The following is a 27,420-nucleotide window of genomic DNA, read 5'->3' on the forward strand; positions in this document are numbered from 1 at the left end:
TCTCTTGGCCTCCATCAGTTCAAGATAGAAGCTATGAATGGTGGACCTGGGAGAACCCCTGACATCATTCAGTACAACCACCTATTTCATAAACAGGGAAACTGACCTGGAGAGTGGGTACAATTTGTTAAAGTCACAATACCCATGGTAGTGTTTTTTCCAAGCTGATTGTATCTTACAAACCAGGGATTTAACTTTTTTCTTCTTAGAAATGTCAACACTGAGCCGTCACTGAGTCCCCATGGGCTGTTTGCCCAACTGGATACAGTGCATGCTATGAAGACATAGGATGACCCTTTTCCTATCAGCAAATCTAAGCGCTCAGCATTATCGCCTGTCTCTACCTCTTTACTCAACTATGGCAATCCCTGAGAGAGCTTGCTGCCATAATGCCATCTTCCTGTTGACTAGGAACGACCCAGGTCTCTCCTGATACCCACCCTCTGGAGCCTGCCCAGTGCGGGTTGCACCCCTACCCTTCATCAGCCCACTTCACCCCCTCCCCCAGCGTGGGGTGCCAGGGGCTGAAACAGCTTACAGCAGGCCGAAGAGCTCCCTGTAGCTCTCGTCGCCTTTCCCTTCTGACACCATGCTGTCCAGCTTGTCAATCAGCTCGGCCTCCACCTAGAAGGAAGCAGAGACTTCGTAAACCCAAGCTGACCTCAGAGGAAGGATGGGAAATCCAACTCCTGCCACAAGTGAGGATGGTGGGGAACTGCTTCCTGATTTTTTTCCTTGCACCAAATAAATCCTAGAGAAAGCAGGATCTCATCTACAGCACCAAGAAACCACCCTGCCTCCCCCGATTAAGAAGGCCTTCTACTCGAGTGGTTTAAATAAAAGTTGGAACTTACACACCTCAGATACTCTTTTCCCAGTCTAGGGGCAAAAGGCAAGGATTCCCTGGAAAGAAAAGTATTTTGGAAAAAAGGCCTTTGTCAATTTTTTTTTTCTTAAAAAATGCTCATTCGAAAGAAATTGTGTGAGTAAAATACATTTGGTTAGAACTTTACCCTCCAGTCAGCCAGTCACAAAGGAAGGCTGCTGCAGGGCTAGTCCTCACTGTAATGGCTGACATGACTCTGAGTTGAGCAAGGTATGAGTCTTTCCTTCAGAGATTCTCCTTCAGGGTAAAATGCTCCACTGTTTGTCCCTAGAGGACCTAAAGAGCTGGGGCTGCTGCCTCTGCCACGGTCTCACCACTGGGGACCTCGCATTTGTTACTGGACTCCTACACTGTGAGGAGAGAGACTGTACTCGTTCCCACCCCATGGATCTACAAGGCACTCAGCTGGGCTCAGCCACTTCTCTAATCAGCCTCCCTGGATTTATTCTGAAGTGAGAAAATAGTTGTAAGTGATGTGAGATAAAAATCTTTTAAACCCCTAATTAACCTTTAAAATGTGGTACTGTAAAAAAAAATGTGGTATTGTGGTATTATTTATACAGATACTTCATATAAACAAAAACGGCATGGCTGCTTTTAATGAGCTGTAACAGAAGCATTTTCTCACTTCACATAGGGCCAAAGAGTCCTAAGGCAATGAAGTAAAAAAAAAAAAAAATTATTGAATTAAGAAATTCATCAAAGGCAATTATGGCTTCTGAAATCCCTTCAACAGAAAATGAGAATGGATGAATAAATACGGTCTTGTTTATAGTGGCCTGCTATGTGGCCAGGATGGAGACTCTCATACATTTACGTTTGGCCTGATGAGTCAGTGGCTTGAATATGCCTTTCAGAGAAAAGAGAAAATCTGAGACCAGGGGTCCTTAGGGATGGATGCCATTTGTCTTTCTCTGTGTGGAGAAGAGGCTTCAGCAGGGACTTGCCTGGGGCCATGTAAAATCAGGAAGAGCCAAGCCCAGAGGCCAAGGTCTCTCATTCTCAGTTCAAATCTTGTTTTGTCTTACTGGGGCAGTCAGCTGGCCACAAGCCTCCCAGGGGAAGAAGAGTCTGTTATAACAAGATATCTCTTTTCACACATGCAGGTACAGGTAGATTGTATTGTCCAGAACAGGGCAAAGGAGGGGAGGGGGCCTGGAGCAGCAGAAAATATAACAGTGCACACATGGGTGCAGCAGTTCCCTGGAGTTCTCAAAATGGGTCCCTGGGCCAGCAGTATCAGTCATCAGGGATGTCATTAGAAATGCAAATTCTCAGGGCACCTGGGTGCCTCAGTTGGTTACACGTCCGACTCTTGATTTTGGCTCAGGTCATGATCTCAGGCTCATGAGATCAAGCCCCACTGAGTGTGGAGCCTGCTTAAGATTCTCTCCCTCCCTCTCCCTCTGCCCCTCCTTCCACTTGCACACATTCATGCTCTCACTCTGTCAAATAAGTAAATAAATCTTAAAAAAAAAAATAGATACAAATTCTCAGGCTCCAGTGGATCAGAAACTTGGGAAGGAGAGAAGCAATCTGTTTCAAACAAGCCCTCCAGGTAGTTCTGATACCTAGTCAAGTGTTAGAACTTCTGTGTTAGGCAAAGGAGCTGGTGATCAAAGGCTATGGGGACATTACTTCATCACCCTCTGCAGTGCTGATAAAGGAAGAAGTTATTAGGAGAAACTGAGAAATCCAAAATATGGAATGCTGAAGATCAATGTATGCAAAACCAATGTATTTAAGTCAAATGAAATGCTAAGTTCTTCAAGTATATCATGTCATAATTGGTAATATTGACAATTTCAGGTTTGCATAGTTACTTTTATACTATGGAACCAATATTCCTGAAGTGACAAGTGACACCTTGTTACTCATTCATTCAACAAACATCTGTCCTGTGACAACCAGTTGCCTACTTCAGAACAAGATATTTACCTCTCTCAGTCTATGATTCCTCTCTTATGAAGCAGTAACAGAGGTTAACAGTCCTCTCTGGTATCTCTGTGCCCTAGCTCTTGGAAGTGTTCAATGAATGTTAGTTTTGATTTTAATCTCCATGAATCTAGCATGTTTCAGGTACCATTTTAGGTTCCCAAGAGCTAGCTCATCATCTGAAAGAAGAGGCAGGGACAACAGCTGACTCAGCTCAGCATGCTCAGTGCTTGGGACAGGGCACACAGAGAGGGTGGCCTGCAGTCTGAGACATCAGTGGACAGCAGCATTTTGAGAAGTGGTGTTGTAAAAACTTAAGGAAGGCTTTTTGCTCTTTGATCTAGCAATTATAGGTGAGAAGTTTACCTAAGCAAATAATTAAGAATGGATATGTCTTTTTGTAATTTTAACAACAAAAATCTGGAATGAACCTAGGTTTCTAAAACTAGGAGCCTGACTAAAACCATAGTGGTCTAAGCCATGCAGTGGAAGACTCTGTGGCCTTTAAACTGACAGCATAGTACCGAGGAGGATTAACTGGCAAGAAGAGACAGTGATGACAAGGTGCTACTAAAAAAGGGAGATTAAAAGTCAATATACACAATGGTCCCTGAAACCCCAATATACACAATGACTCCATTTTTTAACTTAAAAACCTCGATGTATGGAAAAAAAGTCTAAAAACGACATACCCTGCCCCCCCACCCAAGTTACTAGTATAGTAGGATTACGGATTAAATTTTTTCATTATAGAGCCCAGATATGGACCCTCAACTCTATGGTCAAATAATCTTTGACAAAGCAGGAAAAAATATGCAGTGGGAAAAAGACAGTCTCTTCAATAAATGGTGCTGGGAAAATTAGACAGCTATATTCAGAAGAATGAAACTCGACCATTCTCTTACACCATACACAAAGATAACTCAAAATGGATGAAAGACCTCAATGTGAGACAGGAATCCATCAAAATCCTCGAGAACATAGGCAGTAACCTCTTCGACATTGGCCACAGAAACTTTTTCAAGATACATCTCCAAAGGCAAGTTAAACAAAAGCAAAAATGAACTTTTGGGACTTCATCAAGATAAAAAGCTTCTGCGCAGCAAAGGAAACAGTCAACAAAACAAAGAGGCAACCCACAGAATGGGAGAAGATATTTGCAAATGACACTACAGACAAAGCGCTGATATCCAAGATCTATAAAGAACTTCTCAAACTCAACACCCAAAAAACAAATAATCAAGTCAAAAAATGGGCAGAAGACATGAACAGACACTTCTCCAAAGAAGACATACAAATGGCTAACAGACACATGAAAAAATGTTCATCATCATTAGCCATTAGGGAAATTCAAATCAAAATCACATTGAGATACCACCTTACACCAGTTAGAATGGCAAAAATTGACAAGGCAAGAAACTACAAATGTTGGAGAGGTTGTGGAGAAAGGGGAATCCTCTTACACTGTTGGTGGGAATGCAAGTTGGTACAGCCACTTTGGAAAACAGTGTGGAGGTTCCTCAAAAAATTAAAAATAGAGTTACCCTATGACCCAGCAATTGCACTACTGGGTATTTACCCCAAAGACACAGATGTAGTGAAAAGAAGGGCCATATACACCCCAATGTTTATAGCAACAATGTCTGCAATAGCCAAACTGTGGAAAGAGCTGAGATGCCCTTCAACCGATGAATGGATAAAGAAGATATGGTCCATATATACAATGGAATACTACTCAGCCATCAGAAAGGATGAATACCCAACTTTTACATCAACATGGTTGGGACCGGAGGAGATTATGCTAAGTGAAATAAGTCAAGCAGAGAAAGTCAATTATCATATGGTTTCACTTATTTGTGGAACATAAGGAATAGCATGGAGGACATTAGGAGAAGGAAGGGAAAAATGAAGGGAGGGAATCAGAGGGGGAGGTGAATCATGAGAGACTATGGCCTCCGAGAAACAAACTGAGGGTTTTAGAGGGGAGGTGGGAGGGGGGATGGGTTTGCCCAGTGATGGGTATTAAGGAGGGCACATATTGCATAGAGCACTGGGTGTTATATGAAAACAATGAATCATGGAACACTACATAAAAAACTAATGATGTACTGGGCGCCTGGGTGGCTCAGATGGTTAAGCGTCTGCCTTTGGCTCAGGTCATGATCCCAGGGTCCTGGGATCGAGTCCCGCATCAGGCTCTCTGCTCCTTGGGAGCCTGCTTCTCCCTCTGCCTCTCTCTCTCTGTCTCTCATGAATAAATAAATAAAAATCTTTAAAAAAAAAAACTAATGATGTACTGTACGGTGACTAACATAACATAGTAAAATAAAATTAAATTAAAAAAATTTTTTTTATTATAGCTTAGTATAATTTTAATTTTTCTACATTAAATAACTACTGTTTTTATAATTAGAAGAAATAGTGTTAGTAGGTGGGAAGTAGGGGAATAGTTAACAGAGCCAAAGCTGTGGAAAGCACAATTGGAATCAAGACAAAAATGTCATTGAATTTTGGTGATTAGAAGGTTATGGGTGATCTTGAAGAGAGCAGCTTCAACAGAAGTGGGTACGCAATACACACTAGACTGGATGGATAGGAGGGTGGGAAGTGGAAAGGGGGGGATGCAAAGAGTAGACCACTCTTTTAAAATATCTGATAGGGAAGCAGCAGCAAGATTTTTCTAACCAGGGATAACAAGGTTTACATACTTGCTAGATACCAATTATTCACAATAGTCTTTTTGGGGGGAGGGGGAGGGGCAGAAGGAGAGGGAGAGAGAATCCTTGAATCCTTTTTTTTTTTTAAAGATTTTATTTATTTATTTGGTGGGGGAGAGCACTAGCAGGAGAAGGGGCAGAGGGAGAGAGAGAAGCAGATTCCCTGCTGAGCAGGGAGCCCAATGTGGGGCTTGATTCCAGGACCCTGAGATCGTGACCTGAGCTGAAGGCAGCTGCTTAACAACCTAGCCACCCAGGTGCCCCTGGAGAGAGAGAATCTTAAGCAGGCTCCACACCCAGCACGTAGTCTGACATGGGGCTCAATCTCACAACCCTGAGATCATGACCTGAGCTGAAATCAAGAGTCAGACTTTTAACCGACTGAATCACTCAGGTGCCCCACCGCAGTCTTAATGAGGGAAAGAACACAGCTTAACAGCTGAGTCTTAAAGTGTGAGACAAATGAGTTCCAAGTTAGTGTTCCACAAAGGTAACCTTCTTTATTCAGTAGTAGTAATGGCCTACCCCCTCTTTTAACAGACTCAGATGACCCATGGTGTAGTTCTGCAATGCCATCTACTTTCTGGTAACTAGGTTCTCTCATCAGGCAGTTGTGAATTTTGTACAGTTAGGCTGTGACAACACAGAAAAGCAACAGTTCTTTTCTGTTTAAAGTTATTATTTCCCAAAGAAATAAAGGCATTAGAGCTGCACACTCCAAAAAAGGATTCTTATGTTAAACTCTATTTACCCATGATAAAGAACATCTATAAAAAACCTAGAGCTAGCATCATACTTAATTGTGAAACACCAAATGCTCTCCTTGAAGATTAAGAGGAAAGCAAGGATGTCCACTCTCATCACTCTTATTTAACACCAGACCAGAGGTCCTAGACAGTGCAATAAGGTAAGGAAAAAAAAAAAAAAAAAAAAAAAGGAGCGCCTGGGTGGCTCCTTCGGTTAAGTATCTGACTCTTGATTTCGGCTCAGGTCATGATCTCAGAGTTGTGAGATTCAGCCTTGCATTGGGCTCTGCACTGGGTGTGGAGCCTGTTTAAGATTCTCTCTCCCTCTCCCTCTGCCCCCACTACTTGCACCTGCACATACACTCTCTCTCTAAAAAAAAGGAAAGGAAAGGAAAGGAAAGGAAAGGGAAAGGAAAGGAAAGGAAAGAAGGGACATACAGATTAGAAAGGAAGAAATAAAACGGTCTCTGTTTGAAAGTGATAGGATTATTTAAATAGATAATCCCAGGGAATCTCCAAAAACCTTCTGGAACTAATAAGTGAGTTTGGCAAGGGTGTAGAAAATAATATTAGTATACAAAACAATTGTATTTCTATGTACTAGCAACAAACAACTAAAAAATAAAATTTAAAAATCAGAATAATTTATAACAGCACCAAAAAATAGGAAATACATATAAATCTAACAACATGTACAAGATCTATATGCGGAAACTATAAAACACTAATGAAAGAAATAAAAGAATACCTAAAAAAATGGAAAGACACATTGCCTTCATGGACTAGAAGTATTAAGCATTACTAAGATATCAATTCTTTCCAATGTGATCTATAAAATACAAAGCAATCTCAATCAAAATCCCAGCAGGAATTTCTGCAGATATTGACATGCTAATTCTGAGACTTAACAGAAAAAGGAACTAGAATAGCTAAGACAATATTGGGGAAAAGAAGAACAAATTTGGAGATTCACACCACTTGATTTTAAGACTAACTATAAAATTACCATAATCAAGACAGTGTGGTAATGGTAAGAGATAAGACATAGATGGAAAGACTAGTGAGTCCAGAAAGAGAACCTAACACATACGGTGAACTGATTTTTGATGAAAAATAATAATTTTTTCAACAAAAGGTGTTGGACAACCATGTGGGAAAAAGAAAAAAAAAAGTCTCGACCCATACTTCACTTCTTATACAAATGTTACCTCAAAATAGCTAATAAATCTAAATATAAAATTATAAAACCTCTAGAAGAAACACAGGAGAAAAAATTTTGTGGTCCTGGGTTAGGCAAAGAGTTCTCAGATATGACCCCAATCCCAGATATAGATCCCATGATCTATAGAAACTGGACTGCATAAGAATTAAAAATTTTTGTTCTGTGAAAGACACTGCTTGTGGTAAATGAGAAGACAAGCTAAGGACTGGGAGGAAATATTTGTAAATCATATATTCAACAAAGGACTGACATCCAGAATATATAAAGAACCCTCAAAACTCAACAATAAGAAAACATAACTCAATTAAAAATGAACACAAGTTTTGCATAATCATTTCACCAAAGAAGATATAAAGATGGTAAACAAACACATTAGAAGATGCTCAACATCATTAATCATTAAAGAAATGGAAATTAAAATTACCATGATATACAATTATATACCTATTAGAATGGCTAAAATAGGGGCACCTGGGTGGCTCAGTTGGTTAACTCTGGGTTTCAGCTCAGGTCATGATCTCCGGGTCCTGGGATTGAGCCCTGCGTCAGGCTCTGCACTTATCAGGGAGTCTGCTTGAGGATTCACTCTCTCCCCCTCTCCCTCTGCCTCTCTTCCCACTTGTGCTCTCCCTCTCTCTCTCTTTCTCTCTCTCAAATAAATAAATAAATCTTAAAAAAAAAAAAGAATGGCTAAAATAAACACGTAAAGAGATGATATCGAATTCTGGTGAGTATATGAATCAACTATAACTCTCATACAATGCTGCTGGGACTTCAAAATGGTATTGCCACTTTGGAATAAAATTTGATAGCACCTTAGAAAGTTAAACATACATTTACCACGATATCCAGCAATCCTATTCCTAGATATTTACCTAAGAAAAATGAAAGTTTATATTCATACAAAAATCTGTAAAGAAATGTTTGTTAGCAGCTTTATTCATAATCAACAAAAAGTGGAAATAATGCAAATGTCTTTCAAATGGTGAATAAACTGCAATCTACTCAGCCATAGAAAAACTGACACATGCAACAGCATGGATGAATCTCTCGATGGCATGCTGAGTGAGAGAAGCCAGTCTCAAAAGGCTACAGTCTACATGATTCCATGCACATAACATTCTGGAAAAGGCCCACCTACAGTGGTGGAGAATAGATCAATGGTTGCCATAGGTTAAAGATGGGGGAAAGTTTGACTACAAAAAGGTAGCAAGATGGAATTTTTAGGAATTTAGAACAGTGGTGGTTACATGACTATGTGTTTGCCAAAATTTACAGAACTATAAATCACAAAGAATGAATTTTACTCTGTAAATTTAAAAATAAATAAATAATAATTTAAGAATTACTGTTTGCCCGGTCTGCTCCTCACTGTTATAGTCACTCACTTTAAGATCACTGGCTCATCCCAGAGTCACAGGGTTGGGAGGGAGCTTAGTGGGGAACTGGTACAGTCCCCAACCCAGTACAGAAATTTCCTAGAGGCCTCCTGGGAGTGTCTGAGAATCACCAGTAAAGAGGAACTCCCCATCCCCTAAAGCAGGCCAGCTACATTGGACAGTTCCTATTGCTAGCAAGTAATTTCTTTTACTAGCTAAAATCACCTGTTCCCTATTGATCCCTATTGATCCTAGTCCTGTTCTCTGGAGCTACACATAGAAAGGCAGGGGTCATCTCCTCTACCTTAGAGGTAGCAGAAGATTTGCACAGAGGCACAGCTTGAAGCTATTTAGTCAAAAGCTAAAGGCTTATATCTCCTGGACCCACCCCTCCATGCAGGAGTCTGTGAAATTCTGGGCTACCCTGAGCCATGAGAAGTCATCTGGTCTTGGTTCTAGTCCTAGAAATGCCTGGACCACACACCAGAGAGGAAGGGCAATATGCTCCTAGGGCCCTCTCCTGAATGAAGCTGGGAGGTTATAGTCTCAAGCCATTCTTTCCTCGAACAGAAAGTTCTTTCTAAGATGTTCCATTCCTTTCCTCTGATTCTTTTCTGACCTCTAACTTCATAAAGAAAATCTACAAATCAATTCTGGCTGGCAAGTAAGGGAAAACCCTTGAACAGGATTCAAGATGGCCAAGCTACAGCCTATTCCCACTGGAGCCACAGTCTGGCCATTTGGATCAGCTGCCTGGGCAGAAGGGGTCCATCCAGAGGAGAGCACCCTGAACACTGCCAGGTGTTGTCTTACCTGTTTGAAGTTGCCATTTTTCCTCTGCTCCCAGTCCATCATGTCATGAAAGATGGGAATCATGATATTCCGCACTTCCGGCTGTGGGACCAGTGTCACACCCAGAAAAGGACCAATCATTCCCGGAATAAAGTGGATCTTATGTTCACCTGAACAACAAAACCCAACAGATATTAATTTATGCTTTTTTAGCTCCTTCTATGGAAGCTTCCCATGTGGGGCCACAGTACATACTTTCAAATGCCCTGGAAGCAACTGAGAACAAAGCAAGCTCTCCACTATGGCTCTCTGAGATACTCTTTTTCTTGGCTTTTTAGAGTTCATAGATGAAACTGGCCCAACCCAGCTAAAACAAATGTTCAACAGGCAAAAACTATCTTTTCAAAGAATTTATGGGAGGTGCAGCAAACTACCTGAAAATCATTCCGAAGTCAAGGAACAGAGTTTACTACTTTAGACAGAATAGGATTTCTGAGTAACCCTATGATAGGTTCAGATTGTCCTGTTCAGTGTTGATTTAGCAAGGAAAATCCATATATTTCTGCTTAAACACAATGCCTTATCCCTGGGGTTTCTACCTCTAGCCCAGAGGAATTTAAGTGGTAAGATGTTCACAGCCCCTGGTCCAGCAGCTAGAGGCCTGAAGTTCATGAGCCTCTTCACTGCCTGTGCTCATGTGTGCCCAAGAGGCCTCCTCCTGAGTTAGCAGGAGCCTTCTGCACAGCCCTTCTAGGACAGAATGGTTTGGGGACTCTGTCTGTACTCCTCCCCATCCCTGCCCCTTGTCTTCACATCGCACTTCTGATGGCGGCACTACATCTACTCAGACCAGCTCAGCACATCCTCCAACGTTCTCATGAGGCCTTTCCATGGCAAGTGGGTGGTGCAGGTTTCCCTGTGACTGGCCTGCAATATGGGGCATGTTCCCAGAAGGCAGGACCAGTCCTGAGGACTGTGGGACAGAACTTTTCCTTGCAGTGGTGAAACGGAGTGAGCCATCTTTTAGAGATCTGCTTTCAGTCCTTTGGAGACTATAAAGGAGAAAAAGTATGGGCCTGTATAATGACTGCTACAGCCAAGTAAAGTCAGTTCTTGAGGACTAGAAAATGCCATTTCCACAAAAAAAAAAAAAAAAAAAAAAAAGAGGCAGGAATGGCTTTATCAGGCAAACTTGGCATCTTTTTTATTTCTTCCATTGTGAAAGCAAATGTTAGCCCTGAGGCTGACTCTACATATTCCAATCTTGGTATTTGGTACAGTTTATAAGTACCTTGTGTTCTTGGGAATTTCAGTTTAGGGCTTAGGGTTAAAATCTATACCCTGACTATGCTGCTTGCAGGGTGTAGGAGTACTGAAGCTGGAAAGCCTGCTTGGTAAAATGTATCCCTACTCATGGAGAGAAGCCCTAGTGTTCACTGGCAGGAATACCTCATACCTTGTCTGCTGCTTCCAGGGTTAGTGATTGAGATGGTTAATGGAGGACTCTAAGATTTTATAACCATCATTCCTAAGGCCTCAGAGTCATGAGCTCAGTTGAAAAGAGTAATAGCTAGGAAGAGTAACGGCTTTTCTAGCATCCTGAGAGGCCACTTAGAAGCCTATAGTACCAAAGGATGACTCTCCTAGTCACCAGGGCAATCCAAGGATTCTACCAAGCACTCGGACAATTTCAGATCAAAAGCACTGGATGTTAGAGAAGCTGCTGAATGAAAGAGAGCTAAAATCAATTTCACCTAGGGGCTGTACTTCCCTTCTTGCATGCAATCCTCATGCATTTGGTGTGAGAAACCTGATCTGCGTCGTCTGAATACCAGAGACCCAAAAAGTGTTCCAATATTTATGAAAATATTGCTCATGTGCTGAATATCTCCAAATTCTCTGCTTCTGTACACTTACCACGTTGAACACTGAATAATGTATAGAATTGCTGAATCACTATATTGTACACTTGAAACTAATATAACACTGTATGATAACTATATTGGAATTAAAATTAAAAAAAGATCTATGCTTCTGAACCTGCAACATCTGCATTGGGACATGAAGAGCACAGAAGATCTTACCGGCATGAGTTCTTAAGCTGGGAAGAACTCCTAGAGCCTTTATATTCTCCTTTTGACTTTAGTTCTCAAAAAAGGGAGTGTGCATATGTGTTACTGGGGTCTTGCTTCTCAGCCTAAGTCTCCCTGCCAAGAGTTCTGTGCACATGTGCTGTACCAGCTGGCTGAGGTGTTACGTTAAAGATATGTAAAGGTCTCTTGGGTCTGAATTAACATCCATAAAACCTAGGAGAAGTTATTAGTCTTGTCACTTTTTATTTGGCTTTGCAATTAGGGAGAAATTAGGGAGAAAAGACCTACCCAAATTCTGCCACATGCTGAACAGTTCATAAGCCATCATCACACGCATATCCCCATACCTAGAAATAGTAACACAGAAGTCAGCTTTCAGTGGGAGAAAGTTCAGGAAGGCAGGGCTACAAACTCAGTAAGGTTAGCCCTTCAGCTCTGTTTCTAATGCTTCCCCCCAAACTAAGCCATTTGGCTCTCAACTGAACTCTCATACTTGGCTCCTTGGGAAGCTACTCAGTGAGAACCTTGTGGACTTCTGAGGAGCCTCTCACTGAAACATAACCCCATCTGGGCATGTGGTAGGGAGGTGAAGAAGAGACATATGTCTTACTTATCTAGAATCTTCTTCCTCTTGGCTGAAGTGATGATTTCTAGCTGAAGGCTTGGCTGATTTATGAACAGAACTGCCAGGCTAAAATAAGAATTCCACACCTAGAGAGACAGAGAAAGAGAAAACATGTGACAGCCTGAGTCCTTAACCCTGCAGAGAGATTCTAAATATATGGATGTAGCACAGAATTCATTTCACAATTTTAAGATCTTGATTTTTTTTCCTTTTTAAGTATCTTTGCAAACAGAACTTTTTTTTTTTCCTTTCTTGACTCCTTGAAACCCAAAGTGTTGATTCTGGCCTAGAAAGCCTACGCCCGGATGTCTGGCTCCCAGCACCTCCAACAGGGGCGCTCTTAGGTTATATCCTAGTCACTATCAAACTTGGAAGTGGTTCAATACTATGAACATATTAATAAAGCAAAAACCAGTGAGCTTGCCCCAGCTCCCAGCCGCCCATCTGATACCTAGCTGAGTCCTTCTCTAATTCCTAACCTGAAAAATTGTGAGCAAAATAAAATGGTTGTTTTTAGTAAACAAAACAAAACAAAAAAACCCCAGAAACAAAACAGTGAGCTTGTTTTTTGGCTTTCTAGTGTATTACAAAGACGGTGATGGATTTCAGGAGCTCCTACCTTAAAGTCAAAGTCTGTTTCTGTGAAATTCTTGTGCAGTGCGGAAGACAGGTACTGGACAGTAGTGACTATAATACTGCAGTAAGGAACAAGGCATTGGTTGGCGGGGTTAATGGCATCCGACAGCTTAGCATCTATGACCTATGAGTAAACGTCTTGAGTACAACTTTCTCTAATGTAAGATCTGACTATAAAGGAAAGGAATAGATGGCACAAACCTCACAGAAAACTGATCTTGGAGAAATGCCCCACAGTAGGCAGTACACCATAGAACATCAGTGGGTTCTAGGCCCAGCTCTGCCATTACCTGGCCTTGGCACAACTGCTGTCTAGGCCCCAGTTTCCCTGCCTATAACAGGGGGTGGGGGGAATTAGTTGGATCTTTAAGATTTCTTCTAGTTCAAAGAGTGATTCTAGTATTTTGAGAACTTCTGGGTAGTGAAGGTATGACTACCAGAGGACTTACAGTATAATTTTATTATTCCTTGATTATAAGGGTTTATAATGATTAAATCCCTACTGCTGTCACATGCTATTATTTTTATCTATAAGTTATTTGTTTTCGGCCTTTGGTCTAGAATATCACTCTCCGTTTTAGCCTGGGTACATATAAGGAACAATGGGAGGCTGGCTTGCTGGAGCTGAGGGCACAGGTTAAAGTAGAAAGGAAATGAAGTGGGACAGGCAGGTAAGGGTTTGATTACAGAGGGCCTTGGGTGCCTGGCAAAGGAGCTTATGTCTAACACTGAGCGCCCTGTCTTTGGTGCAGAAGAGGGGCAAGGCAAAAACAGTGCATTAGAGAGACTAGTCCACTGGCACAGGAGGTGACAGATTTGAAAGGTACGAGCCTTAAAAGAAGAGGCTGTTCCTATAGGATGGGCTGAGGGCCCTGAAGTACTCAGATGAGAGCTAAGAGATAGAAACAAGAGGGAAGGACGCCTGGGTGGCTCAGTCGGTTAAGCATCTGCCTTCTGCTCAGGTCATGATCACAGGGTCTTGGGATCAAGTCCCACATTGCGCTCCCTGCTCAGCGGGGAGCCTGCTTCTCCCTTTCCTCCCCGCTTGTGCTCTCTCTCGCTATCTCTGTCATTATCTCTGTCTCTCTCTCTCAAATAAATAAATAAAATCTTTAACAAAAAAGAAACAAGAGGGAGTCAAATGGAAAATCCACTAATTGAGAAAAAACATGTGCAACTTTGGTTATAACCATTTTCGGTTCTGTATAAAATGTTTGCAGTTTTGAAAAAAGAAAAAAGTGCCCTATAAAAGGTACAAAGTGGAACCATGCTGATACCTTGCTAATATATCTAACATAGATAATATCACTACATTCTGCATAATGCCAACCAAAAAGCAGATCAGGGCGCCTGGGTGCCTCAGTTAAGCTTCAGACTCTTGATTTCAGCTCAGGTCATGATCTCAGGGTTTTGAGATCGAGCCCCGCACTGGGTTCTGTGCTGGGTGTGGAGTTGGCTTGGGATTCTCTCTCTCTCCCTCTGCCCCTCCTCCCCCGCTCTCTCTCCCTCAAAACAAGAAAAGAAAGCAGATCAGTGGGAGAAGGCAGTAGGCTAGAGAGTGGAGGCCAAGTGGCCTTCTCCCGAGTGGGGGGAGACCAGATGAGCCAGTACCTTACCACCTGCATTACTTGTCTGGTTTGCCAATTAGAAGCACAGGCTAGAAATATGAATGGAAGAGACAATCTGGGGGCAGTCTAAGAGTGAATTCTGTTGCTGGAGTCAGAAGTGGTCAGAGCCTTACAGCCAGGCCTTGGGTGGATAATTAGCACTAGCTGTGGGAGGCAGGCAGTGTCTGGCAGACAACAGAAATCAAATCAAGAGGAGGGCTTGGGATAATTGCCTGAAACTAGACAACAACAGAGGCCAGTGGTCCATGGAACAGGCCTCCCTCAAGGAGAAAACTTCTTCTGGGTATTATGATTTCACATCTTTACCTTCCTTTTCTATCCTTACCATGACATCTCTGCCAGGCACTTAAGACTCCATTTTGAACTATCTTTAACACTTTCTTCATCTTGAACTTATGGTAAATGGTCAAGTCCTACTGATTATGCCTCCAAACGTTTTTCAAATTTACCCTGTCTTTTCTGTCCCCATGGCCTTGGCAATGATCTCTGTCTTGCTTTCTCTCTCTGCCACACAAACACACACTCTCTCTCTCTCTCTCCTTAGTCTGAAAATAGTTCTGTTGATGCTGGTACAGGGCCCTTCCACACTCACTTGCTTGTAAGAAGTCTCATCACCATCCAGTCCCGAGGGAAGACACTCATCTTCATTAGGTTCCGGAACACACAGAAAATCTTCAGCAGGAATTCCTGATCCAGCAGGAAAATCTGATGTGAGATACCACCACAACCACTACAGCACGCATGTCCTTAACAGGGCTCTCCTGACTTCCAGACCATGAGAATGGAGAGGACTAGTGGGTTAGATTCCGGTTCCCTCTGTGAGTTATTTTCTTTTAGAGGCCTGTATGAGAGTGAGATCGGGGCACTCTCTCAGGCCAGGTGGGAGCAGACCCAAACTGGGTAGAACAGAGGGAGCTCTGCACCCTGAGCCCGGTGCCTAAAGCCCAAAGTGTTCAGAAGGCTAGAGTCCAGCAGAACTGGTATCCAACTGGGTCTGTGGGTCTCATTATTTGAGCCATGGCCCTTGAGCACTTGACTATAAGAACCTGCTTTTTGGGGGATGCCTGGGTGGCTCAGTTGTTTAAGTGTCCGACTCTTGATTTTTGGCTCAGGTCATGATTTCAGGGTCCTGAGATTGAGCTCTGCACACAGCGTGGTGTCTGCTTCTCTCCCTCTCTCTCTCCCTCTGCCCCTCCCAGCTCCCTCCCCACCCCCGCTTACATTCTCTCTCTCTCTCTCTAAAATAAATAAATAAAATCTTAAAAAGAACCTGCTCTCTTGAATATTAAGAACACATTGACAGGAGAAGCATTTTAGGAATGGCAGAGTAAAGACCTCCAAAATGTGCTCCTCTATGAAAGTAATGAGAACACTGGCAAAGCAGGTTAAGCAAAGACTTGCAACAATCCAAGGAGCGTTATTCAAGAAAAATGGTTGAATCTCAGTAGAACGGTGAAAGTTGTTGCACTTTAGCTTGTCCCATTCCTGTCCCATTCCTCTTCCTACCTCCATGGTATATCCTTGAAAACAAGCAACCGTAGAACCACAGTGGTAGTGAGCTCCTGAAAAAGTGCCCCCCCCCCCATTGCTGCTTTTCTATCTGTCTGGCAGCAACCTGGGAAATCCCCATTCAGAGGGCTTCCCTGATCTGACCCAGAGCTCACCCAGTGAGAAGAGCCTTTTACCCAGGGCATATATGGAAAAAAATCAGCCGTAATAATTTAATACCCAAGTTGCTTGGAGCAGCCATGTCATTAGGGCATTAAGAAAATTGCCAAAAGACTTACAAGAAAAATCTGGGGAAAGAAATATCTATAGGGGACTTTGAAAAGCTCTGAAATATTCCTGGGAACCTAGAAGTCCACACACATGTTCAGGGCTGTACATATTCCCAGGAAAGACCTGAGAAGCCTAATCTCTCGCTCTGGCTGACTTTGAGGCTCTATGTGAAGCAGGAAGTGAAGGCTAAGGCAGTAATGTAAATGGTTGGAGCATTGAAGGTAAGTCCCAACACACACATACAGATACTTAGCAAAGTATCAAAGACTTATGACTTAAGGCATTTAAGGAAATTTCTGTCCAAGTACTAGCTGGCCACTAAGATGAAGACCTCAGTGGCTGCACACAACAAAGTATACAGACATTAAAGAATTAGTCCAAGAAAGTCACTAAATAAGCTAGCAAACTGATATCAATAACAACAACAAAACAACAAAAAGCAACAACAACCACCCCTGGGATGTGGTAGGGGATCTGATTTCAAGAGTTGCCACATTATTTAAATTATCTAGTTTCTAACAAAAAAATTATAATATATGAAATGAAACATGAAAGTATGACCCATACACAGAAAAAAGAGAAGTCAATAGAAACTTTATCTGAAGTAGCTCAAATGTTGGACTCACTAGGAAAAGACTTTAAATCAGCTGTTATAATATGCTCACCGAACGAAAGGAAACCATGCCTAAAGAATTAAAAGAAAGTACAAGAACAGTATCTCACCAAATAGAGAATATCAATAAAATAGACAGAAATTATTTTAAAAGCATCCAATAGAAATTTTAGAATTTAAAAGTACCATAACTGAAATGTAAATTTTGCTAGAAGGGCTCAACAGCAGATTTGAACTGACAGAAGAAAGAATCAGCAAATTTAAAAGATATGTCAATTGAGATTATCCAGAGGAACAGAAAGAAAATGAAGAAAAACAGAGCATGTGGGATACCACCAGTTGTAAAAACATACAAATAATAGGAATGTCAGGAAGAGATGAGAGAAAAAGAGGAAGAGATTTTGAATAAATATTTGAAGAAATATTTTAAACACTTCCCAAATTTGATGGAAAAAACCCTTTAATCTACACACCCAAACAGCTCAATGAACTCCAAACAGGATAAAATCAAAGAGATTTATATACAGAGATATCATAGTCAAAATGTCAAATGCAAAAACAGAGAATCTTTAAAACAAGAAGAGAAAAAAATTTTATCATGTACAAATGATTCTCAATAATAATAGGTAACTTATGAACAGATATGATGGAGGCCAGAGGCAGTGGAATGACATATTCAAAGTACTGAAATAATGTCAACCAAGAATATTAAGTCTAGCAAAGCTATCATTCAAAAATGAAGAAGTTAAAACATTCTCAGATTAAAAAAAAAAAAAAAAGCTGTGAGAATTTGTTATTAGTAGAGCTACCCTAAAAGAAATACTAAAGGGAGTCTCTCAGACTTAACTAAAAAGACGCTAGACAGTAACCTGAATCCATATGAAGAAATAAAAAGCACTAGGAAAAGTGACTATATAGGTAAATATAAAAGATAGTATATATGTTAAGTTTGTAACTCTTCCTATTTGATTTACAAGGCAACTGCGCAAAGCAATAATTATAAAACCATGTTGAGATTATAATGTATAAATATGTAATTTATAAGACAGTAACAGCACAAAAAAGAAGAAAGAATTGGAGCTTTATTGGAGTGAAGTTTTTGTATACTATTAAAGTGAACCTGATAGATTGAGATGTTAATTGTAATTCCCAGGGCAACCACTAAGAAAATAACTTTAAAAATATGCTAAAAGAACCCTCAGTTTGTTTCCCAGAGTCCATAGTCTTGGGTTCTAGAGGGAAGGGGGGTGGGGGGATGGGTTAGCCTGGTGATGGGTATTAAAGAGGGCATGTACTGAAAGGAGCACTGGGTGTTATGCGCAAACAATGAATCATGGAACACTACATCAAAAACTAATGATGTAATGTATGGTGATTAATATAACATAATAAAATAAAATAAAAAATATGTAAAAAAATATGCTAAAAGAAACAATGAAGGAATTAAAATGGCACACTAAAAATATTTAACATAAAAGAAGGCAGAAACGGAGGAGGAGAGGAACAAAGAAGATATAAGACAGATATAAAACGAATAGCAAAATGACAGGTGTAAATCCTAACTTTTTGATAATTACAGTAAATGTAAGCAGACTAATCATTCTAATCAAAAGGCAAAGATGGGAAGATGGATAAAAATAAACATAATCTAATTATACGTGGTCTACAAGATACAGATTTTAGATTCAAAGACATAAATACCTCAAAAGTAAAAGGATAGGAGATATATACAATGACATAAAGATATACTACTGTTTCCTTCTAAGAGGTTTGTAGTTTAGCTCTTACATTTAGGTCTATGATCCCTTTCCAGTTGATTTTTTTTTATATGGTCTTGCTAGTGCCAAGAAATAGAATTGATTTTTGTATGTTAATTATGTATCCTGCAACTTTGCTGAACTTGTTTCTGACTTCTCTGATAGTGTTTTTATGGATGTCTTAGGATTTTCTGTACACAGTCATGCCATCTGAGGATAGAGATAGTTCTACTTCTTCCTTTCCAAACTTGTGCTCCAGCTAGATCCTCCAGTATAATGAATATAAGTGGTTAGAGCAGATGTCTTTCTCTTGTTCCTGACCTTAAGAGGAAAGCATTCAGTCTTTTGTTATTAAGTATAATGTTAGCTGTGGGTTTTTCATAGATGCCTTTTGTCAGTCTGAAGAAATTCCCTTCTATTTCTAGTTTGTTGAATGATTTTATCATGAAAGTTTGGTGGATTTTTAAAAAATGATCTTTTTACATCCATTATGATGATCCTGTTTTTGTCCTTTATTCTATTTAACGGTGTATTACATTGATTGATTACCGTATGTTAAGCCAACCTTGCATTTCTGGAATCAATCCCACATGTTCATGGTGTATACTTCTTTTAGTATGTTCCTGGATTCAGTTTGCTAGTATGCTGCTAAAGGTTCCTGCACTTACATTTATAAGGGGTATTGGTCTATAGTTTGCTTTTCTTGTGATGTCTGCCTTTGGTTTTCATGTCAGCGTACTACTGACCTCATAAAATGAGTTGGGAAGCGTTCCTGCTTCTTCCATTTTTCATAAGAGCTCGTGAAGGATTGGTATTAATTCTTCTTTAAAAATTTGGTAGAATGCACCAATTAAGCCATCTGGTCTTTGGCTCTTCTTTGTGGGAAGTTATAAATTATTAACTTGATCTTGTTAATTTGTGATAAGTCCTTCAAGATGGATATAATCAGAGACACTGAATTATACAGTTTAAAAGTGTAAATTTTATGGTATGCAAATTATATCTCAATAATGCTGTCATAAAAAAAGAATAAATGTGCCGAACTCTATATTTGGTGTGGTGGACTGCATATGTTCCCTCATGTCTGTTTCAGCTCAAATCCTCTAAAATGACAGTAAAGAAATATATATGCCCACAGAGACAAAGGAAACAGGAAATAACACAGTAATCAGAAGAGGTGAATACATTTTGAAAGCCTTTGTGGTAACTGACTTAATATACTTGAGAAAGACGACAGCCAAGAGCCTTTGGAAGTGACAGCAATAGGAAGCAAGAATCTCAGAAACTGTAGGCATCACCAGGTACCTCTGTGGGACTGGGATATGAAGGCTAAAAACAGAAAGATTGATTTACAGTCTCCCCAAGATCTCTTCTGCCATCTCATGTCCCTAGGTGACCAGACTTTTACCATCCTGTCAGAAGACTGAGGGTTGCTCTCTGGAGTAGTTATTCACTGAGGATCTGTTCTCAAGGATACAGCAACAGCTAAGGGCTGAGATGCCAAAATGAAAACAGGCACTGAGAGAAAGTTCACCTGCTGAACTGGAAGGTTCCCAGTCCCTTTTTGCTATTTGGTTCCCAAAATATTGGTGGGCTACTCCATTCCTAGGAAGGGAAAAGGATTCTTGTCTCAGGAAATAGATAAGTCCAAGAGAGCAGACCAGTAAATACAGGAATTAGAGGATATTCTGACCAAATGACCAGACCCTCTTCAGTCAGCTACAGGCAAGCCTGCTGGAGACAAACCCTGCACACACACAGAGCTTCTCATTAGCACCAGAGCACCTCACTTTTAGACACAGACTGACATCCAAAAGTCTCTACATATAGGAGGAAAGTCTCTAACATGAAAGTTAGAGACTGAAACAAATAAAACCAGGGCAAGTTTCCAGGAAAAGAAAAAGTGATCTGACAGTATCTGGCAGATCTGATCTTGAGGAAAGCTGGAAGAAGAGGGAGTTTATTACAGAGAGGGAGTAGGAAATCCTCACCACATTTGAAAACCAAAAGAAGAAAAACCAAACAAGTGAATAACAAAAGAGGCAAATAATTCCAGGAAAAAACAAAAAGTTTTATAAGAAAGGAAGTGTAACAGCATAGCAGCTGGCTCACCACAGTACTTAACTAGCTGTAATAAAGAGTCAACTACTGATTTAAACAAAAATGTATGCAAGCTATATTGGAAGAATGAGAGGAAAGACATGTGTGTGAGAGAGAGGAGAGTGACCCTTGTTTTCCATGGGGACAAGAAAATAGATAATAACTACCATTAAAATTTAAAATGGCAGTAGAAGCTTAAAGAACAGCAGAAGAGTTCAAAGTGACTGCTTTTGGGGAATAGAAACTGGACACGGGTCAGGTAGAACCAGGAAACTACCATTTTATGTTACGAGCTTTGTAATGTGCTTTGGCTTTTAAGATTATGTATACATATACTCTGTATTAACTACACTGGAATTAAAAATTTAAAAACCCATAAAGTTCTGGGTATAGTGCTTGCACATAGCAGGCTTTCAATAAATGAATAATAAATTTAAAATTAAAAAATGTGTACATATTGCTGTTATAAAAATAAAATTTTAATTAAAAAGTAAGAGAATGATGTCAGCCTGAGCTTCTGACTGCGAATCAGTTAGTAGAACACACAAAGGACGAAAATGATCTAGAACAGCCAACCCTGGATTTTCAGGCTCTATACCCCAGCTTAAGCACTGCTTTGGTCTCTGGCTAACTTTTGGTTCACTTCAAGGGCTGTCAATTCACCCCTCCAAGAAGATAGGCTGACCTTACTGCAATGAGTTAATGACAACAATCTGCAGAGATCTATGTCTAGGGAAAGGCAGGCAAGATCAGATAGTAGAAAGTGACACCTAATACTAACAGCTACAGTATGATTAGTAAAGGTCATACAAATGAGTAACAGTGCAATGCATTACTATGAAATTCAAATGACTTGGTTCTGAATGGAGGCAGAGCATACAACTAAAATTTGCAATAGTTTGTTTATCCAGGGATGAACTGAGTAGCACATTCTAAGGCAAAGACACAAGCCCCAGCAGTTTGTCAGCAGCTGATACCATATGAAGCTTGGCAATGCTCTTCTGTTGTGTGGATCATGGGCCCATTTCTCTACACTATCTCCCCCAGTGGTCTGGATCCAGAATCTGGTCGTCAATGTGCAGTACTCACTTTTCCTTTCTACAGGTCACTTCCAGAAATACATTTTAATGAAGAAAAGTCTTCACCATTATTATAACTATAGTTATTAAACACTGAAGTCTGGTTTGCAGGGGCAAAATATAAGGTGATTATTGAGTTCATAAGAAAGGGAAGAGCTCTGGTTTGTGGACAACTACTATGGCCTAGAGCAGCCTCCCATAGAGGCACGTGGTCATAAGGCTGCTATCAGTCAGGGAAAACTGGCCCATGTTACTGGGGTCTGTCTGTATAAGAACACTGCTGGCTTTCAGCTTCTGGGAGCCATACACTCACAGCTATAAAGTGGGGCTGGTGAATCCTTCGCCCTAGGCAGCACTGGTCACTTGTACTTGCCCCCTGGCAGGGGGAAAGCCCTTGGGCAGTCTTAGCTTCATGCTTCCTGTCCTGGGTGAAAAGTCAGTTTTGAGGTAGGTTTGTTGCCCACCTTGAGTTCATCTTTGCTCTGGAAGTTGTCCAGGAGGTGCTGGTAGTGGGTGTCACACATCTGGCGGAGCAGCGAGAGAAGGCAGGACACGTACTCACCCTGGGGACCAACCAAAAAAAACAAAAACAAAACCAAAAAACAACCACTCAGCACAGCTAATCACATGGGCTGTGTTTCCCCAATCCACAAGAGGGCAAGGAGAGAAGGAAGGGTCTGAGATGGCCCCAATGATCATGAAAGGGAAGGTGAGAACTCTGGCCCTGAGAATGAGTTTTCTTTTCTGCTACGGGAGACCTGAAGGGCTTGGGAGTTTTAATGAGACCTCGGCAGCATGGGGTTAATGGAAAAATCTTAACCTGTAACAAAGAAGTACTGCTTTGGTCTCTGGCTAACTTTTGGTTCACTTCAAGGGCTGTCAATTCACCCCTCCAAGAAGATAGGCTGACCTTACTGCAATGAGTTAATGACAACAATCTGCAGAGATCTATGTCTAGGGAAAGGCAGGCAAGATCAGATAGTAGAAAGTGACACCTAACTAGACAGTCTAGTTTTTTTTTTCCTAGGAAATTTCTGGCTACACAGTCCTCTGTCACTATATGTTGCCAGGCCACCATGTTGAAGTCTACAGGGGTTCCTCAGAACAGGGTGCTCGGCCTTTTCTGGGCAGAATTGGGACTCTTCTTGTCGTGCTGGGTTGGAGCATCCCTTCTACGAGGATCTCTGGGACCTCCCAGAGCTTACATGTGGCTACTGGACCAGGAGAATGGAACATAGTAGGTCAACATAACTTTCTGGAAAGCAGAGGAGTCAAAACTGATCTTTATGAGAAGACAAGTTATGGGCTTTAAGATAAGTAAAAATTTAAGGATAAAAAATGAATCGTTAAAATTTCTTCAAGTTCCAACTGTGGTAAACATGGAAGAAAACCTTGTTTTATGGACTCCAAGACTTTCATCATCTTCGGTCAATTTTTGGCATCGGCAGCTGACCAAATGTTTTTAAACTCATGGAAATTTGACAGTAGTTTTTTTTGTCTCTCAGAGCATTGCTAGACACATGAAATTATTATGCATATGTGTATGCAGAACACATACATGTATATGAACCTCAGTTTTATCTGGAAAATGGGCATAATAAGCCATAATTCATAGATTCATTATGAGGATCAGAGGAATGAATGTACATGAAGCTTTTCCGTGGAAAAGTCCAGTACATTAAGACGCGCTCTGTAAATTATGCAGTTATTACCATCTTCATTACATCTCTGTGATGTAGCATAAATGGGTCAGGGTTTGTAACGTGCACAGAGTAGGGTCTGGCGCACAGCAGGCACTGGGCAGTTGTGGGACAGAAGGTCGGGTTACCAGGACATAGCAGGGTACGCATATTTTTATGCACAGTGAGAGTGCCCCCAACAGGCGCTCCCAAGGGAACAGACGTTCTTTCTAAGCCCAGTGCTTCAGAACACATGCCTCTTCTCTGCTCTCCCTAGCCTGCTGGAGCTTGGCTTGCTCCCACAGAGGATTTACTTCAAAGAAATCACTGCAGCCTCCTACCTGCCAACTGGAAGATCCCATGCAATCTGTTTATTGAGCTCTAACATCGGCCTTAAGAAGTCCGCTCTGGGTATAGGAGTGGGGGCTGTCTCTCTGCCCCTCCTGAGAGGCTTCTCCGGGCTGTTTCTCTTCTAATTGTCCAGTAATGCCAGGGCAATTCTACCTCATCACAGTTTTCCTGATGCTAGACATTTGGATACAAACATTGTGGACAAAACCAACTAATTTGTAGATACAACCAAATTCTAAGAAAATTATTCTGCTGTGCAGCACATCATTTAGGAGAGCCTGCTCCTCGAAGGAAAAGTCCATTTTTCACCTTCAGTCCCTCACTATGTCTCTGCTTCATTCTACATAATAGAAAACTAGTCAGCATAAAGGCAGTGGCCAACAGAGACAGTGTGCAGGAGAACAGGAGCACTCCCTGCATCTGCCCTCTAGTGAGACTTCTGGGACTATGAACCTCGAGCTTTGAGAGTGGAGATGGGAACCAGGCGTGAGAGGGGAAGAGGGCAGCATGCTGACAACCATGCAGGAAGGGGGGTGATGAAGGTGGTGCGATGAGGAGGTGGGGGTTGGTGTGGAGGAGCCCCAGGTTAGAAGAGAAAGCAAGAAAACCTGATGTTAGTTACTAACAGTGATCTCGGCTGTGCACTGCGGGCACCGCTGCCCTCTTACCGCCTCCTGAGCGTGCGATTTGCTCATGATGGTGAGCAGAGTCTGCAAGAGCACGTCCAGGAGGCTCTCCACCATCATTTCTACCTCCTCCATGACATCTGCCTCCTGGAGCGAGCAGCGAGAGAGCACACCGTTAGCAGCAGGCCGGGCTGTCATGCGCTGGCAGCACTCTAAGTCAGCGACGTCAGGGGTGGTCTTCTGCCTGGATTCTTAACACTGAGCCCCGGCCTCACTAGCTCGCTGTGCCAAGGAACCTGAGACAACGGCTCTGAGAGAACGTGAGGCAAACCTGCCTCTGTTGCCCTGGGATGGTGGCCGGGGCCTTCGCCTAACCCAGCACCACCTGACGCCCACGGTTCTGAACCTCAGGTAGATACGTTCATTACGATGTACAGGGCAGAAGCGAGGGTCCTGAGTTACATGTTTTCTTTGACTTCCCTAGAAAAGTCAGGAGAAAGCACAACACTGCTGACTAATCCTCTGAGAAAATGGTAAAGTAGTCACGCTGCAGGGTGCGGAGGTAGCACCTTCCTACTGCTAAGGCAGCTGCTAAAGCACAAAGAAGTATCTCAGCCTTCAAGAGGACTGTTCTTCTCAGGGCTTTCTCCTTAGGTGAGGTCAAGCTTTGCTGGCCCCAACTGCTGCTCAGTATGGCTGCATCTCACTTCTAGCTTCTCAGCATTCTTGCTTGTGTTCCCTGGTCCACCTGAAGGACTCTGGTCTCAATGTGTCTTTCTTGGGCAGCCTCACAAAAACAACAAAGCCCACCTCCCCGCTAAGCTCCGCTTCTCGACCACTACACTCTGAATCTAGGAAGAGTCTGTGCTATCCTTTTACAGACCTCTCACAGTGAATCTCAAATCTTGTAGCCTGATTTTATTTATCTTACAGAGATTCCCATTGCCCCCTTCTCTAGCCTCTTTATATTATTACTGGCATAAATGTCCATCTGTCCATCCATCCACCAATCCATTATTCATTAAGCATTTACCATGTGCCAGTCACTGTTTGTGAACCTGAGTATACAGAGGTGAACAAGAAAGATAGTATTTCTACTCTTATGGAGCTTAAATTCCACCCCCAACCCATCCATTCAATGTAATTATACTGTGCCCCGTTCCACATGAAAAATATGAGCAGCTCCTGGGGCCAAAGTCCTTTTTCTCAACTGCTGAAACAATTGTAACACTCTAACCTATGACGTCTCTCTGACTAGTTGTAAGCAAGTAATTGCACCCAACTCTCTAGCTCTACAAAAACAACCAGACCTTCAGGTTTTTACCTGTTTCCATTCCTCTTCCATTCCTCTCCTTCCTTTTATTTCCCCTCCAATTTCTCTCCTTCCTTTAGCAATAAGCCTCTCACCTCCTCAAGTCTGACCTTGGATTGCTGATAGACCTCTCTGAGGCCTGGTGGGAAGCAGAGCTGCCAAGCTTTGCCTCGAGCCAAGAGCAAACAATAGGGCCACTACAACCTCCATAGGCACTCTGCCAACTGAGGCCCCTGTCACCAGATGGTACTTTAAGTCTGGACACCAGAGCACCCTATTGGGTCCCTACATCCTACTCAAATCAATCACACTCTTTTTTCTCAGGACCTCTCCTGCTCTACATGGATAGCCTAACCTTGTACATTCTTATCACCTGGCTACTGGCCTTCATTTTAAATGTGGTTGAAATTTTATTCTCCAGAAACTGGATCTCAATTTAGTAAGATGTTGGATTAAAAAACTCATTCTTGTTCTTAATTTCTTTCTTTATACTTTCCTATATTTTCTCTAATGTGCATTTCTTCTATTATAATAAATATATCAAATTAATATCATTAAAATAAATTCCTACCCTTATTCATGCCTGTTACATGTCTTTCCTTCCCCCCCCCACCCCCCGCTGACCCCTGACAGATCTCTTTTTAGAAGAAAAAGTAAGGAGGAAAGAAAATAGGCAAAAGCATGATTAGTTGAAACCTTGTCTTTAAAGTACAATTCTCCCGTCCCATGAGGCTCAGAGCTCCTGTGGGCAACAATTATCTCTCGTACAGCCTGACCTCATCTGGCATGGTATAGGAATGCCATATGGGTGGAATCAAGCCACCAGGAAGCTGACAGAAAAGTCTGAATGAGCAAGCTGCCTCTCAGCCTGGGCCTGCCTCCCTGTGCTTGTGCCCGAGTATCCTCAGAACACTCCCAGGAACACAGGCTTAATACCTTTTGATAGAAATAGAACATGGCACAGGACTGGGCTTTCTGGTGTTAAAGATAACTACATTTCTGGATGGATTTATGGGAGCACAACTTTTTCAAATAGCAGAATTGTGTTGTGTAGAGAAGCCTGCTGGGCATACACAGGCCTCCATTCACTTTCTCTGTCACTGATGAAAGCTTCTCTGACTGAGAAATGTACAAAGTGATCTCTGTTGGTCTGCCTCTGGCTAAAGTAATACAAGATGGGCAGAGCTGAGGCGGGAAGAAGTGGACGTGGGGCCACTACCAGAGAGCTGGTCTTGACGATGGAGAAGATGCTGCCAAGAATCCCTGAGCAGATTAGCAGCTCTTTCTGCTGCCTCAGGTGAAGGTGAATGTGATGGAGAACCACGGGAAGCAGGATGCGGCGGGATTCTGAGAGAGAAAACACAAAGGTGAAGAAGCCCTTCAGAGGAGAACTAGCTACCTCTGGAAGCCAGTGGCACTGTGGGACTTAACTGGTCTCAAAGCAAGTGGGATTGAACCTGGTACC

General features: G+C 41.8%; 1 protein-coding gene across 1 annotated transcript in view; it reads right to left on the reverse strand.

Moving 5' to 3' along the window:
* Positions 1 to 27,420, reverse strand: part of DOCK3 (dedicator of cytokinesis 3) — a 477,354-nt gene that overhangs the window by 37,705 nt on the left and 412,229 nt on the right. The window contains exons 24-32 of the mRNA XM_034997521.1: positions 27,175 to 27,302; positions 24,644 to 24,790; positions 22,452 to 22,550; positions 15,252 to 15,346; positions 13,015 to 13,090; positions 12,381 to 12,481; positions 12,059 to 12,117; positions 9,699 to 9,847; positions 539 to 624 (exon numbers count right to left, since the gene is read on the reverse strand). Coding sequence (XP_034853412.1) covers positions 539 to 624; positions 9,699 to 9,847; positions 12,059 to 12,117; positions 12,381 to 12,481; positions 13,015 to 13,090; positions 15,252 to 15,346; positions 22,452 to 22,550; positions 24,644 to 24,790; positions 27,175 to 27,302 — 940 coding nt within the window. The remainder of the gene's footprint in view (positions 1 to 538; positions 625 to 9,698; positions 9,848 to 12,058; positions 12,118 to 12,380; positions 12,482 to 13,014; positions 13,091 to 15,251; positions 15,347 to 22,451; positions 22,551 to 24,643; positions 24,791 to 27,174; positions 27,303 to 27,420) is intronic.

The sequence above is a fragment of the Mirounga leonina genome, unplaced genomic scaffold, assembly GCF_011800145.1.
Source record: "Mirounga leonina isolate KUSES-001 unplaced genomic scaffold, KU_Mleo_1.0 Mir_94, whole genome shotgun sequence".
In the NCBI taxonomy this organism is placed as follows: Eukaryota; Metazoa; Chordata; class Mammalia; order Carnivora; family Phocidae; genus Mirounga; species Mirounga leonina.